A 17,360-nucleotide genomic window follows, 5' to 3' on the forward strand; every position below is an offset into this window, starting at 1 on the left:
TGAGAAAACCAATCAAATCAGAGTAGGCGGATTCATGTTCACACAGAAGCTGCTGAGGCTGAGCACGAATTTTAGCAGCAGACTCAACATCAAGTGCGAGATATGTAAGTGGTTTCATATTTAACAGCTGCTTCTGTAAGTCAGAAATGTTAAACAAAGGACAAAAATATTCAGGCAAATTTATATTCAGGCAAATGTCTAATTTCGCCATTTTGTTTTGAACTAGGCCTATGTAATGTCATATAATTAACAAACAAGAAATATTAACAAAGCCGTTTTCTTCAGATTAGGCATTAGATTAATAGTAATGAATGTGTGCATATTGTAAATTAATAATTTCATTTGTAGCTCTCAGTAAATACAAAAGTTAAGCTTTTTTCAGCCTGTATTGGGCATAAGATTAGTAATGAATGTGTGCATATTGTGAAATAATTTAATAAATGTAGTTACCTAGCTTTCCTGTTAGCCTTCGAGAATGATTCATAAAATATATAAATATCAGTTAAACATATGTTTACTTTCTTCACTGACAAAAATGGAAAAACTTAATCAGTCATACCTGCCCACTGACATGGTTTTCAAGCTATTGTTATCACATTTTTTTGGCGTTTAGAACATTTTAAAATGCATATATGTAGATCATAGAAATCAAAATTTTCTCTAGGGGCCATGCCCTCGAAACGAAATAATAAACAGCCAATATCCTAATATGCATACTAATAAGCTTCTAGTTAATAGTGAGAATTGGACCCTAAATTAAGTTTTTTTTGAGCCCCCCTAAAATGAAAATCCTAGAAACGCCCCTGGTGTCTACCCTGGATGATCCACGGCTGTTTTTTTGTTTTGTGATGGTTGTTCATGAGTCCCTTGTTTGTCCTGAGCAGTTAAACTGCCCAATGTTCTTTTGAAAAATCCTCCAGGTGCTGCAAATTCTTCAGTTTCCCAGCATCTTTTGCATATTTGAACCCTCTCCAGCAGTGACTGTATGATTTTAAGATCCATCTTTTCACTCTGAGGACGATTGAGGGAGTCAACACAACTATTAAAAAAGGTTCAAACATTCACTGATGCTCCAGAAGGAAACACACTGCATTAAGAGCCGGGGGTGGAAACCTTTTGAATTTGAAGATCAAGGTAAATTGTAGTTTGTCTTCTGGGAAACATGTAAGTATCTTCTGTTGCTTTTGAAGGGCAGACCTAAATGAAAAAAACTTATATTTAAACAAAATAAGAAAAATTTGGACATCTTCATCCTCTTCCCCCGGGTCTTAATGCGTTGTGTTTTCTTCTGGAGCATCAGTGAATGTTTGAACCTTTTTTAATAGTTGTGTTGACTCCCTCAATCGTCCTCAGAGTGAAAAGATGGATCTTGAAATCATACAGTCCCTGCTGGAGAGGGTTCAAATATGCAAAAGATGTTGGAAAACTGAAGATTTTTCGGGACCTGGAGGATTTTTCTGAAGAACGTTGGGCAGTTTAACTGCTCAGGGAGCCCGATCACACGAAAATGCGTATAAATAATACATGCAATGTCGTGGAATGTATATGCCAAAATGAGTTTTCGCATGCATATGATATGCACTTCATGGCATATTATACGCACAAGCCCCCCCACCCCCATCCTACCCAAGAGCGTGTCATATACATGCCATAAAGTGCGTATCATATGCACGCAAAAAACTGCATACCAAATGCACACCAAAACTCATTTTGGCATCCAGTATACATTCCACGACATTGCACACTCGTACTATTGATACGCATTCTCATGTGATCGTGTTGACTCAGGACAAACAAGGGACTCAAACAAAAAAAAAAACAGCCATGGATCATCTAGGGAACAACACACAGTATTAAGAATCAAGGATATGTAAACTTTTGAACAGGGTCATTTTTAAATTATTCACTTTTGTTTAAATTATTCACATTTTCACAGATTCTTTTCTGGGTTCACAAACTGTACATGACGAGGTCAATTGGAAAACACCAATACACACAACTAAAAGCTTGCCACCACCTTTATAGTAATTTACCTTGCAGCTTACAGTGAAGAAATGCGGTGTTTTGGCAGAAATGTATTTATAAAAAATGTTGCTATTATTACTTACATTAAATATTGCGGAATATAAATCCCTTTTAGAAGCCCTTTTTCATATTTTCTACATGTTTACAATATTTTATTACAAATTCTATAGTTTATTACATGGGCGTCGGAAGCAGAAAAAATTTGGGTGGGTCCTCTTTCAGAAAAATTGTACTGGAGCAGATGCCATTTACATTAAGTACAAATATTGCCTTGTTTGTTAAACGTCTGCTTGGGCAAGACAAAATTACGGAAATCACCATATCATTGAGAGCAGCAGTAGTTTAGGGGTAAGATTGCATCAAGTTTTGATGCAAATCAAACCGAGGTTCGAATCCGCCTTTTGCCGAACTCACTCCACTCTCTCATCACATATCAGATCGGAAAGGCATTTATTTTCAATAAAAATGAAGAAAATATTAGAAAAATGGAAATAAAGCATCTAACGTGTTTAATAAAAAGTGTTTATCGGTTAGGGGTAGGTAAACAGACATGTGCAGAATTAGAGATGATAAAAGTGAGTGAGTCCAATATCATTGATCCTAAAAAGTGGGTGGATCTTGTCCCACCCACATACAATGGTTCTGACGCCCATGGTTTATTATTATTTCTTTATTTTAGAAACCATATAGGCCAACCCATGGTAATGAGGAGCATGGTTTTACCTGTGTCTGCCATAATCTTACAGTTAAACTCTGGATTATATCCAAGAACCAAGGCAAATTTCATTAGGGCAATTAAAGGATCATTTAAAGCCACATTAAGGACAAAGCTTTTTTCTCTTTAAATTGGTTTTATGAACTGTTTCATAGTTCTCATAAATTTTAATTGAAGTAAATTATTAATTCAATGAGAGTCTCATGAAAGATACTGTAGATATAAGTGTCTTACATAAATTAGGTGTTAACTCTTTAAAAATGGTATTGTTTTTAAAGGGGTAGTTCAACCCAAAATGTCATCACACTCACCCTAATGTCATTCCAAACCTGAATGATTTACTTTCTGTGTCATACAATAGAAGTCAAGGGTAACCAAAATGGTTACATTCTTCAAAATATCTTCTGTTGTGTTTCACAGAAGCAAGAAAGTCTTACAGGTTTGGAACGACATGAGGGTGAGTAAATGATGGCCGCAGTAAATTTACTTTACGGCATCCTAGCTCAAGTGCACTTCTATGTGACAAAAGTCCCTGTCCTAGCTTTATTTATCCATTTATTTTTAATTTAAGACCCTAACCCTAGCAAAAACATTCACGGGGGAACTCGTGGGCCGCATGGGCTGGATTTGCCCATGGCCGAATTTTAGCCCCAGTCCAGCCCTGGCTACCACATAAACCTAAGGATGATAATGCAGGAATCCCTGAAACATTAGGACCTGTAGACCAACACACATTAGTATTCTGACATGCAGACAGGTCTGTTGTTGACGTAACAGAAAAGAACAAATCTGAACTGAAATGTTACATGTGCGGTTGGGAGAGGGGTATTGGGTCCATTCCTTAACACACTTACTCAGTGTCTTTGCTCCGTACCCGTCCTCCCCTATTCCAGAGATGTCCTACACCACACAGCCGATCAGGGGGGCGGAGAAAGAGAGAGAATGAAAGAATGGGAGACAGAGAGACAGAGGGAGAGAGAGAGACAGTAAGGTTGTTGGTGGGGCGGGGAGAAACGCCAGCAGCAGAAGAAGGAGGGCATGGGCTTCCTGGAGCTACCTACACACACCTAAGACCTTTCACCCCACCCCGAGGATGCGTTTGTGTGAGTGTGCGCTGTCTTTATGTACCTGCGTGTGAGAGTGCACGTGCGTTTGTGGCTACTTACGTTCCGAGTCGCTGCCGTCTTGCTCGTCGGCGTCCTTGTTCTTGTAGAAAGGGAACTTGCGTGAAAAGATGAAGTTCTTTCTACGTTTTTCACTGAATGACTGTGCGGAGAGAGAGCATGGTGCAAACAGGGGGCTCTAAACGCTGTCACAAACATGCTGACAAAAACAACACAACGACCGGAGCTGGACGTGAGGGACAGCAGCCAGGAAACAACCAAACATCCAATTGTATCATTTTCATGGCCGTTTTTAAATAGGGTTGCATTTGCACCAAACCAATGACATTCTTTTTGGCTAGAGGTGAAAGCACTTGGACGGTCCTGAATAGATGGTCTTTGTTTGTTGTGAAGGCTGATCCAAACCCTGCTGTCCATGACGTCACAGCACCTGAGCTATTCTCAGACAGCTCAAATGTATTCAAATGAAAACATGATCTTTAGAAATGAACATACAAGGGAGGTAAACAATGATAAACAAAAGGCCAACTGAAGCTGGTTTGGTGCCATGCAAAGGCAAAGGTGACTAACTCATATTAAAATATTAAGCATGCAGGACTCCTGACAGGGTGACATGCTGATCAAAGGGGCAAAATTTGTGCTGCTCGTGTGTAGTATTATCATGTTCTGAAGGTGAATTGTTTTTAAAATGGTTATAAAATGCAGAGAAAAATAAACAAGGTAATATAAATGTGCCTGGGGTGATTTTTTAATCTAATTCGGTGAACCTGAGCACAATATGCTGCCTGATATGAACATAATTTTCCTGATTAATCTATAATGGAGAAACCCATCAAGGATATGTCCACATCATCTTTCACCCCAAAATAATGACACAAAAAAATGATATTAATTAGTCTCAAATAAGAAACAAACTGTAGAGTATGTAAACAATATCATTTTTTTATCATGAATTTAATTAAAGGCACAATATGTAAGATTTTTGGATTAAAATATCCAAAAACCACTAGGACAATGTTATATATTTTGTTGACTTGTGTACTAACATTATCCCAAATGTTTCCAAGAATGTTTAAATCCAGAGAAATAAGCAATTTTAACCAAGACAAATCTAATCTCAAAATCTAGGCCCTGGCCCGAGACGCTGAGGCCCTAGCCCGGCCCGTGTCCGACAGCTTATCAAAATTTTCGGCCCGAGTCCGACTGGAGCCCATGTTTAAAAAAAAAAAATTGTATCCTCCCTATTACACATTGTTGCAGCCATTAAAATAGTTCTGTTTTATTTTTAATGTCAAAGTAGTTATGTTTTGTTTCTTTATTAAGTTAATTTAGAAAAATGTTTGAAGCATTTTTTTGTTTGTTAAATTAAAGTTTTTGTTTTTTAAAGAAACGACCAAGCGGCTGACAGTGAGTTAAACATGTTTGATCAATTTAGCCTCTCAAATCAACACTTGACTTGTCTTGCTTATAACACAATCCATAGATAGGCCTATAAATCACTTCAAGCATCACAATATTAGTTTAAACGTTTAGCCTATATCACCACCACATCAGTAAAAAGGCATTTTTTACAAGCTGAGGCATGGATGATGATGCTCGCAACGGCGCACGCAAACGAAACGGGCTATACGATTGAAACAAATAAAAATAAACATGCAGGTTGTCTTACCTTACACCTCTCCTCAAAATGAATATAAATCCTATCTTCAACTGCCGCACTATATGCACATTTAACGGAGTTCACGTCAACGAAAGCAACATATATGAGCTGCGTTTTAGGCTATTCATCAGCTCATTTCAAGATCAAAGACCGCAATATGAGAATGAGCGACCTAAGCACTGGTAAGAGCATTTAGTCTCATTCGTTTTAATGAAGATTGTTGTGTTTCCGAGCCTCTAAGACTTAGTCTATTTTCAGTTTCACTTGCGGCAGTTTGCGTGTTGGCTTGCTTTACTCATTTGCGTCGATGCGTTGCATAGCGCCGTACTCTAAACACTGTGCGAGCCAGTCTTTACAGTCGCCGTATCATGTTCGCATGTTGTTTCCACCAGTGCAGCACACCTCATTGTTTATTTTAATGAATGAATGTCTAAAATATAAAATGAAGGAAAAAGGCGCAAAGCCCGGCCCGTGTTTGAGGTATGACGTGAAAATTGTCCCGAAGCCTGGCCCTAAGGGCGTAAAAAAGTCGGGGCCTGTCGGGCTCGGGAAGAAATGCAGGGCTCTAAATGGAAACACTTAAGATGCTTTAATATATTATGTGTTTTATTAGACAGGTGAGCAACTGTTTTGATACATTCATTGATAAAAAAATAATTGTTCTACAGCTCAACACAGTTAGTCTTATTGTTTACATCTCGCTTTCTTGATTTACTGTGAGTACCATGTTTTACCATGGCTAATATTGATCTAGCTCACTGCAGTGTGAACAAGTGTCTCATAGTAGCCGCCGAGTGAATGCTCAGAGTAGCATTATAACAACTTTCAACACACTCAAATCGCTCCAGTGCCTCGTTTCGTCCCACCCTGCTTCATACTACAGTAACATTAATACATCTTAAATACATTAGCTCATCCATGAATAGGATTTCTGCCCGAGTCCCGTCAGATTTTTTTTCACCGGCTGTAGAGGTGAAGACAACAACTCCCAATGATTCCACGATCAATCACGTCATCATCAAGCTACGCCTTTGTTCTGAATAAGCGACCTCTAGCTGCGAAAATTACATATTGTGCCTTTAATGGTTTAATAAAAATAATCCAGACTTGAAGTGATACGTTAATGAGAATGAGAATTATTACAGCAATGAAATCACAAGCATTATGCTTAATTATGAATTGCAATGGATCTAAAATAGGTTTAATTTCCTTTATGCAAAACATGTTTTAATGATCTGAGGGTGAAATATAACCAGACATTTCTTAATGAGATTCCTCCTTAAATGTTTGCCAATAAATATAATTTTGATTTGAATGCTTTTGTGTGTATTTTTGTGGTTTTTGCCTCAGCACAGTGTATGCAAGAAACCAATTGCACCCCTGATAGTGATTAAAGGGAATATTCATAACTTTCATGGTACTAATTCTCCCTATTATAAGGCATTAAACCATTCTAATCACTGCATTTTTAATCAACACTCAAATCCTATGAGTCATAAACCTGAAATGATACATACACAAGTTGGAACTTAACACAAAGACAAAACCACACAACAAAATCCTCAAGTAATTCATCAGTGCCAACACCCCACCCCTCTCCCCATCTTCAAAAGACAGAGGGAGCGGGGAAAAAAGAGAAACAAGAGACAAGGAAGAAACGGAAATGTGCAGGCCTGGCTGCGACGTTGCTATGGATACTAGTGGGAATCATAAGGCTAAAATCCTGAACGGCTCTGCGGTTGTTTTGCCGAACTAAAAATACATCCTGCTTCCTTGAGTTTTATTCATTTACCCCTCTCAAGTACATACACACACACACACACAAAAGAAATATGTACTACAGATGACCTTACCATACTGATCTCATAAAAGACGAAGAGACACATCTATGTACAGACATAATAGTGCGGCTGCTTCTGTGCTGCAGTACTGATGCTGAGAGCTCAGACTGAGCTGTCACACTGCGGCACACACACTTTCATTCTGACTGACTCACTCAATGACCCACCAGCACAACTTGAAATGGAAAGAAATTTGAAGACGACAGGGAACGACAGAAACTAAACCGAATAGACTGAAGAGAGATGAGTGAAGAGACACGACAGGCTGGTGAACTGTGTCTAAACTGTCATCAAATCACTGGGCCCTTCCTGTTTATACCAGAAAACTGGGGCGAACAGAATTTCGGATGTTGGCACTGACTTAAAGTTGATCACTTAACAAATAGAACACTTACCCCTTTAGAATCGAGGCTACCGGGTTTTGAGTTGAATTTAACCGTCTTCAGACGAGCTCTCTCTTTTCTCTCCACCCTGCCACAGGAATATAGACAAAGTCAGTGAAACACTGACACTACATTTGCACGGTTTTCACAAAAATATTAAGCTGTTTTCAACATTGATAAATATAAGAAATAGGATAATTATACGTTTATTGAGCACCAAATCATCATATTAGATATTATTAGTACGATTTCTGAAGAGTCATGTGACACTGAAAAGTGAAAACTGAAGTAATGATGCTAAAAAAAGTACAGGAATAAAATAAAAAAACTTATTTTAAAGGGGTCATGAATTGAGAAATAAACTTTTAATTCAGCCTTTGATATGTAAAAGTTAATTGTGATATAAGAATATCCCGTCCGTTTCAGAGCTGAAAACTTCCTTGTTAGTCAAAGAAAAGCTTTTATTGACACCAGGCCCAACAAACCCTTGACATCAGCGTGTGGTGAAAAGCCGCCTCCACAGAAGAATAGAGTACGCCTGATTCTGTAGCCCCGCCCACCGACTCGTGGAGCTAAACGGATCGCGCTACCGAGCAAAAAACATGCCGAGGATAGCAAGATATTGCGCTGTGCCTGGTTGTGGAAGAACACAGTTGCTGCATAAGCTTCCTTTGGATTATAATATTAGAAATGTGTAGTTGAACTTTATTTTTAATGAAGATCCCGTGGGGAAGACGTTGCACGTTTGTTCACTTCATTTCACCGCGGAATCGTTTGTAAACAAGACACAGGTCGAGACTGGATTTGCAGACAGATTGAGATTAAAACAGAAATGCTGTGCCTTCTATATTGGATCCGACAGGAATGGTGCAACACTTATGTGAGTAAAAAATGCGTTTTATATGTGATAGTATTGCATTGTTACAGATCGTTTGATTTCTACTGATTATGTTGCGGAAGTTTTGAACATGCTGATTTGTCTGCAATGAAGTTTTGCTGATGGACGTATTTGGCGTGTGTGTGTTTGTGTGTTAGTGATGCACGGTTTGCGTATATATCCACCGATCGGGTGGGCCAAGTAATAAAATATAACATTTATAATAATTGCGTGTGGATGACATTTTGCGCGAGCCTTGTTGGGGGATTCCGGTTGCCGTTTCTCCACATTGGAAGTTTTCAAAACAATACCCCACATGAACTGACTGCAGAGCCAAAACTCATTAATATGCAAAACTGTTATCCAATCAAAGCAGTGGGCGTTTACTTCCAAGTCTTCATTGTGGCACGCCCATAAAAACCGAGCATTCCAGGAGAGAGGCTCAAAACCAGGGCAGAAAATAGCCTATTACTTATTCCTTATGATGTTTTTGAATGTAAAACCACGCAAACGTAATAAGTTGACAGTATAAAAAAAAAGCCAGTTCATGACCCCTTTAAATGGTGCTAATATGTCAGAATATTCCTGTTTTTACAAAAAAATGCAGCCTTGATGAGCATTAAAACACTTACCAACCCTAAACGTTTGAAAGGTAGAATACATACAATCTGAAACTACCAACATGAAAGTTTTTTCACTTGATCGTTCAAATCTTTTGCTGCTGTATCTTTAAGACATTTGTATGCGAATACAGATTAGGAATTGATAGGCAAGAATGTGACGCATTAATGTTAGCGACTGACCCATTTTTGCTGCTTATTATGCACATAGCGTATTGAACTCTTTGATATCATAAGAGTAAGGAAAATTCTATTTTCCGTTTGTACATTCCCTTTAAAGAGCCAACTTAAATATAGGGCAGTAGGGTAACAATTAGAACTAGGCCTGTCACAAGTTAATTTAGTACAATTAATTATAAACCAGGTTTAAAACGAGATGTTTCAGTTTCATTGTACGTATGTATATATACAGTTAGGTCCATATATATTTGTACACAGACACAATTTTTATAATTTTAGCTCTGTATACCACCAGAGTAAAATTTAAAGGAAACAATCAAGATGAATTTAAAGTGCAGACTTTCAGATTTAATTCAAGGGGTTGAAAAAAAATATCAAGTAAAAAGTTTAGGCACTGAACCATTTTTTATTACACAGCCCCCCCCAATTTTCAGGGGCTCAAATGTAATTGGACAAATGAATACAATGATAAATAAAATGTTTGTTGAGAATCCCTTGCAGCCCATGGATATTACTAAAGACTGGGTTCCCTTTCTGACACTTTGCCAGCCTTTAACTGCAGCTGTCTTCAGTTGTTGTTTGTTCATGGGTCTTTCTGCGTTTAGTTTTGCCTTCAGCAAGTGAAATGCATGCTCAATCGGGTTAAGATCAGGTAACTGACTCGGCCACTGCAGAACATTCCACTTCTTTTCCTTCAAAAACTCCTGGGTTGCTTTTGCAGTGTGTTTTGGATCATTGTCCATCTGTACCGTGAAGCGCGGTCGAATCAACTTTGCTGCATTGTGGGCAGACAGTATATCCCTATACACTTCAGAATTCATCCGGCTGCTTCTATCACATCATCAATAAACACCAGTGATCCAGTACCACTTGAAGCTCATGTCATCACACTGCCTCCACCATGTTTTACAGATGATGATGATGTATGCTTTGCATTATGAGCTGTTCCAAGCCTTCTCCATACTTTTTTCTTCCCATCATCTCTGGTACACGTTGATCTTAGTTTCATTCATCCGAATGCTTTTCCAGAACTGGTCATTTTTTGGTGTTTTTTTTGGCAGAGTGTAATCTGGCCTTTCTATTCTTGAGGCGTATGAATGGTTTGCACCTTGTGGTGAACCCTCTGTATTTGCTCTTGTGAAGTCTTCTCTTGATTGTAGACTTTGACAATGACACGCATACCTCCTGGAGAGTGTTCTTCACTTGGCTGGATGTTGTGAATTGGGTTTTTCTTTACCATGGAGAGGATCATCTACCACTGTTGCCTTCCGTGGACGTCCAGGCCTTTTTATGTTGCTGAGCCCACCAGTGATTTGGCCACTCCTAATGTTCCTGCTATAGTATCTCTCTGATGGATTTGTTTTTCGTTTTTGAAGCCTAATGATGGCCTGTTTGACTTGCTTGGAGAGCTCCTTTGAATGCATGATGTGGGTTCACAGCAATAGCTTCCAAATGCAAATACCACACTTAGAATCAACTCCAGACCTTTTACCTGTGTAATTGATGAAGAAATAACAAAGGAATAGCCCACACCTGTCCATGAAACAGCTTTTTAGCCAAATGTCCAATTATATTTGGTCCATTGAAAAAAAAAAAGGGGGGGGGGGGGTCTTACAAGAGCTGTAATTCCTAAACCCTTCCTCCACTTTGGATATAAAAATTCAAAATATATAAAATTAAACCTGAGAGTGTGCACTTTAAGCCCATATCCATTATTAACTATAGTTTGAATAGTTTTTATAAATACCTGAAAAAATATTGTGCCTGTGTCCAAAACTGTGGATACACACACACACACCGATCAGGCATCCTACTGTTGTGTTGGTCCCCCCTCTTACTGCCAAGACCAGGCCACCTCCTTCCATTGTTCCGTGGTCTAGTTCTGATGCTCATGTGCCACTGTTGGTGCTTTGGGCGGTGGACAGGGGTCAGCATGGGCACCCTGACTGGTCAGCGGCTATGCCGCCCCATACGCAACATATGCAATGCACTGTGTATTCTGACACCTTTCTATCAGAACCAGCATTAACTTCTTGACCACTTTGAGCTCCAGTAGCTCGTCTGTTTGATCGGACCACACGGGCCAGCCTTCGCTCCCCACGGACATCAATGAGCCTTGGCCGCCCATGACCCTGTGGCCGGTTCACCACTGTTTCTTCCTTGGAGCACTTTTGATCAATACTGACCACTGCAGACCGGGAACACCCCACAAGAGCTGCAGTTTTGGAGATGCTCTGACCCAGTCGTCTAGCCATCACTATTCGACCCTTGTCAAACTCGCTCAAATCCTTACGCTTGCCCATTTTTCCTGCTTTTAACACATCAACTTTGAGGACATAATGTTCACTTGCTGCCTAATATATCCCACCCACTAACAGGTGCCGTGATGAAGAGATAATCAGTGTTATTCACTTCACCTCTCAGTGGTCATAATGTTATGCCTGATCGGTGTATATGTGTGTGCAATTTCATAAATGGCAGCTCTTATAAAAAAGGAAGATTGTTTGTAATTTGTGGTTATCAAGTCACTAATGGGATCACAAAATGTTTAAAATGGTGGTCATAAATCTGCATTTACCACAGGTTTAGTGTTTGTTCGTGTAGGTGATTCAGCATGACACTCACCTCCTCTTGCTGGGGATGACGCCCATCTCCTCACTGTCCCCTTCTGGCGTCACTCTCCTGGCCTGCCACCACTCATCATCAGACGCATTGATGACATGGAGGATGTCTCCATATCGGAAACTGAGACCTTGACTGGGCAGACCACTATCCTTCGCTCTCTCGTAGTCAAACAGAGCCCTGGAGAGAGAGAGAGAGAGAGAGAGACACACACACACACACACACACACACACACACACACACACACACACACACACACACACACACACACACACACACACACACACACACACACACACACACACACACACACACACACACACACACACACACACACACACACACACACACACACACACACACACACACACACACACACACACATAATGTCAGCTTTACAGACCTGACAAATTAGTGCAACATTTCACATCCATCTGTCACTAAAACAGTAACTAAAATCTGTCACTAAAGCAGCAACGGTTGACTGAAAACAGCATGTGTGAAATGTGCAGATATACGGCTGTGAGATGTACAATAAGTGCCACTAGCGACACTATCACATTTCATAGCTGTGTGTGTGTAGAATTATGGTATGATATGATGGATTAAAACAACAACCGAATGCTCCGTTCCATCGGCATATAAATCTACAAGCGGCTGCAGTCAGTTTTCTTGCCAAGCCTGGAAGGGCTTGCATCATGTTATATTACAGCCAAAATCATTTTATATTAATATTTCTGTGGGGTATGACGAGTGTGGCATTATTCAGTCTGTTTTAAAAATGAAACAAATGAATGAACAATTAATTTATTCTGAAAATTTCAGCCCTTTCTAGCTATCATTTCCTCTCCACTCGCAAAAAGCCAAAAATATTGTAAACAACAGACATAAAAATCACTAAATACTATCGTTTCAGAGTTTGGGGTCAGTACGATTTTTTAAAAAGAAATTAAGCAGCACAACTGTATTTCTTGAGCAGCACATCATCATATTAGAATGATTTCTGAGGGATCATGTGACACTGAAGACTGGAGTAATGATGCTGAAAATTCACAGGAATATGTTATTTTTAAAATAATAATAATAATATTTTGCAATATTACTGTTTTTACTGTATTTTGATCGAATTAATGCAGTCATGGTGAGCATGAGAGGCTTCTTTCAAAAACATTAACCAAACCTAAAATTTTCAATGGTACTGTATTAATATGGAAATCAGTTCTCAGATGCCACAAACCCATATTATATCATATTATATGATACAATTCACATCATTTTGACTGAGAAATCTCAGCTACTTCACATAACAGAAAACCTCCACTAAGAGAGAAGCACAGATCAGAAATACGAAGCCCTTTCAAAGGCGATCATAGTTTACTACGCTCCTGCCGTCTGAAGTGGGTGAATCACTGCGGAGACAGAAGAAACCTCTCATTCATCCTCATATGAAGGAGCACTATCTGGAGAGACAGGCTAGCGTTTCAAAAATAACCACATGATTCATGTACTCAGTCTAAGAAAGAGGCACAAATGCAATCCACTCTATTTAAGGAACAGATTTTACACTGATGATCGAGGCTCAAAGGCCAGATAAAAGGTGGGCTGAATAAAAAAACACTCTGTGAACTGGAGTCACCCACTGATCTTTAGTGTGCGCTTCAAAAATAAGGCGGAAAAGTTGTTTTGTTTTATTTTTGTGCTTTCGATTACATTGAATTACATTGAACAACAGAAATGTCCCAGGCTGTTTTGCTTATCTATCTCCAGCAGGGCAGTGTGGATGATCAAGCAATGACACACCGTAAAAGAAGGCACTATAGCTCAGACGCATCTGTACACAAAAGAACAGACAGGCTGTCACTGTGTCCTATAGGCCTGCCCACTAAGTACACAATGCAAGAGATAACCGCAATAATGGCCATTAAATTTGTTCCTTCAGGTGCATTGAGTCACTGCAAGCTTAGCAGAAATACTTTAATGCAGACCAGCGATAAGCAGAATTAGACTTACTGCATTTCATGATTCTCTCTATTGTTTCTATTGAGACGAGAATGAAGGTGAAAACCAAGGAGACATATTGTATGAATTGTATTCATATACCTGGAGAAAACAATGTTGGCATAAGCATTTCTCCTTTACTGCAAATGTACGGAATTAGGATTAGGGCCAAGCAATAATAAAAAATAAAACCATCTCGAGATTAAAGTCATTATAATGCGAGAGTCGAAATACAAAGTTGAGAATAAAATCATTACATTTTGAGAATAAAGCCATTGTGTTTCGGAAAATAAATACAATTATTGCGCAAATTGGGCTGTTCCTTTTCTCCTAAAAAGACACTGCCACTAGCAAATTCTCTATAAAGCTACACTGTGTGATATTTTCCCCCATCTAGTGGTGAACTTGTATATGACCATCCAGTGAATTTTAGTTTCTGTTCCTCTCAATTCCGATTTCGTTTTAACTCCTACGGTGGCCGATTTAGTCCAAGATTAACATGGCTTCCAGTTCGACCTCGTCCACATGCAACACGGTGCCTTTCGAGTGTTAAAACGCGAAAGGCGAAGCTTGAATTTACGGGTATGTCCCTCTTTGGCTAATGTACTTTCAAGATGGAGGGGCAACATGGCGACCCGCATTCGAACCCCTTACCCGTATGTATTTTCAATGGCATATTATAAACTTACGAGAATACTTTATTACTTGAAAGACGTAAATATACATTTAATGAGCACATATATTTTTGAAAGAACTAAGTGTTTTTAGCTAAGAATAAACAAAAAAAGTTACACAGTGTAGCTTTAAAGTTCATACGCTACTTATTATTCTGCAGAGACCATGTCAATTAAACTCCCCCTAAAATCACCTCATCGACACGGCATCCTCAATAAACCCGTCTCCGGCGTGATGACTCCGATTGTTCGAATATTACAATTTAATAATTGTTAAATCGATATGTCATCCTCAATAAACCCGTCTCCGGCGTGTTGCCTCCGATCTTTCGAATATTGCACTTTACTAATTGTTTCATCAATACGGAATCCTCAATAAACCCGTCTCCGGCGTGATGACTCCGATCACATATGTGCAATGTCTTCCCCACGTGAGCTGGATATTCATTAAAAATAAAGTTCAACCACACATTCCTAATATTAGAATCCGAAGGAAGCTTATGTGTTCTTCCACAACCAGGCACAGCGCAAACAGGCACTTGCTATCCTCGGCATGTTTTTTGCTCGGTAGCACGATCCGTTTAGCTCCATGAGTCGGTGGGCGGGGCTACAGAATCAGGCGTACTCTATTCTTCTGTGGAGGCGGTGTTTCAGTATACGATGACGTCAAGGCTCGACATATTCTGAGATCGAGCTTTTTCTGGGCCTGGTGTCAATAAAAGCTTTTCTTTGACTAACAAGGAAGTTTTGAGCTCCGAAACTTACAGAATATGTCACAATGAACTTTTATATATCAAAGGCTCAAGGGAAGGTTGATTTCTCAATTCATCACACATTAACAAGTTCAATATCACATTATAATTACTTTAATCTTGAGATTGTTTTCTTTTTTTATTATTACGTGGCCCTAGTCCTCTTCCGTACAAATGCTTACAGAATTTGTGTGTATATATTTATTTATTTATTAAATTTTTTTTTTTCAAAATTACAGCTACAGCAATCAATGAATGATACTGATGGTTAGTTACAACATCTACCAGCAGGGGGTAACTAAACAAAACCAAATCAACCTTTGACCCCTTGATGAAGCTTTTAGCACAGTAAAGTGGATGTCTGATAACAACAAATGAGAGGCCTTTATTCAAGCCAATTTTCCTTTTAGAACATGCTGTTCCTAAATTAAATGCTGCAGTGACACAGCACACTAAAACAGCACTGATAAAAGCTCTCACGTAAGAAGAGTCTCTCCTGATCAAGAGTTTGGGGAACAAAAAAACACAACAAAACAGGTAATACTAGTACACTAGCCCTGGCCGTCTGTGTTCACTGCTAGCACTCACTTCACCTCTCTTTTATACGGCCTTTTGTAACCATGACAATACTTTTTTTTTATAAAGGAAGCCTATGATGCAGACGCCACAAATGAGATGTAGACAAAACAGGACTGAAATCAAAAGAGGGACTAATGATGTCACTTCCGTTGGGTGACATTTTCCCTGCAAAATCTTTCTTGCCAGAGAACATTATATTACACTGTATTTTGATGGTCCACCTTAGACATTCTACTAAACTATAAGAAACTGCAACTTCTCTCATTATAGTATTAGTAGACTGTTAGGTTAGGGTTAGGTGTTAGTAGAATAAGTTGATAAGTTGGGTTGAAAATGGACTAACACAGCAATTGGGTTGTTTTAACCCAGCGGTTGGGTTAAATGTTTGCTTAAAACAACCCAATCGCTGGGTTAAAACAACCCAATTGCTGGGTTAGTCCATTTTCAACCTAACTTGGGTTATTTTTAACCCAGCATTTTTTAGAGTGTAGTTGCAAAGTTAGTCAGTAGAATGTCTGTTTGGGGAGCATCAAAATAGTATTAGCAGATATTAAGCAGACCGTCTACTAATACTCTAATGAGAGTTATTTGACATACAGTATAGTTGCAAAGTTACTTATAGGATGTCTAAAGAGGATGTCTTAAAATACAATTTTCAATGTTCTCATAAATAATGTAATGGGTTTCCATGGCCGAGCAGCTCATCCAAGCCTTACATCACCAAGTGCAATGCAAAGCATCGGATGCAGTGGGGTAAAGCACGCCGCCACTGGACTCTAGAGCAGTTGAGACGTGTTCTCTGGAGTGACCAATCACGCTTCTCTGTCTGGCAATCCGATGGATGATTCTGAGTTTGGCGGTTGCCAGGAGAACGGGACTTGCCTGACTGTATTGTGCCAAGTGTAAAGTTTGGTGGAGGGGGGATTATGGTGTGGTTTTGTTCTTCAGGGGTTGGTCTTGGCCCCTTAGTTCCAGTAAAAGGAACTCTTAATGCTTCAGCATACCAAGACATTTTGGACAATTTCATGCTCCCAACTTTGTGGGAACAGTTTGGGGACGGCCCCTGTGCACAAAGCGTCGGTCCATAAAGACATGGATGAGCGAGTTTGGTGTGGAGGAACTTGACTGGCCTGCACAGAGTCCTGACCTCAACCCGATAGAACACCTTTGGGATGCGAGCCAGGCCTTCTCGTCCAACATCAGTGCCTGACCTCACAAATGCGCTTCTAGAAGAATGGTCAAACATTCCCATAAACACACTCCTAAACCTTGTGGAAAGCCTTCCAGAAGAGCTGAAGCTGTTAGAGGT

General features: G+C 39.4%; 1 protein-coding gene across 4 annotated transcripts in view; it reads right to left on the minus strand.

Moving 5' to 3' along the window:
* Positions 1-17,360, minus strand: part of dlg2 (discs, large homolog 2) — a 394,149-nt gene that overhangs the window by 17,609 nt on the left and 359,180 nt on the right. For 3 of the 4 annotated variants that reach the window (XM_079804836.1, XM_079804837.1, XM_079804838.1), the window contains 3 exons: positions 12,051-12,227; positions 7,761-7,836; positions 3,907-4,006 (listed from right to left, as the gene is read on the minus strand). In XM_079804836.1, coding sequence (XP_079660962.1) covers positions 3,907-4,006; positions 7,761-7,836; positions 12,051-12,227 — 353 coding nt within the window. Of the gene's footprint in view, positions 1-3,594; positions 3,641-3,906; positions 4,007-7,760; positions 7,837-12,050; positions 12,228-17,360 lie in introns of all 4 variants that reach the window. The other variant, XM_079804839.1, reaches the window with a different exon arrangement.

Source organism: Gobio gobio, assembly GCF_949357685.1.
Source record: "Gobio gobio genome assembly, chromosome: 22".
NCBI classification, from domain to species: domain Eukaryota; kingdom Metazoa; phylum Chordata; class Actinopteri; order Cypriniformes; family Gobionidae; genus Gobio; species Gobio gobio.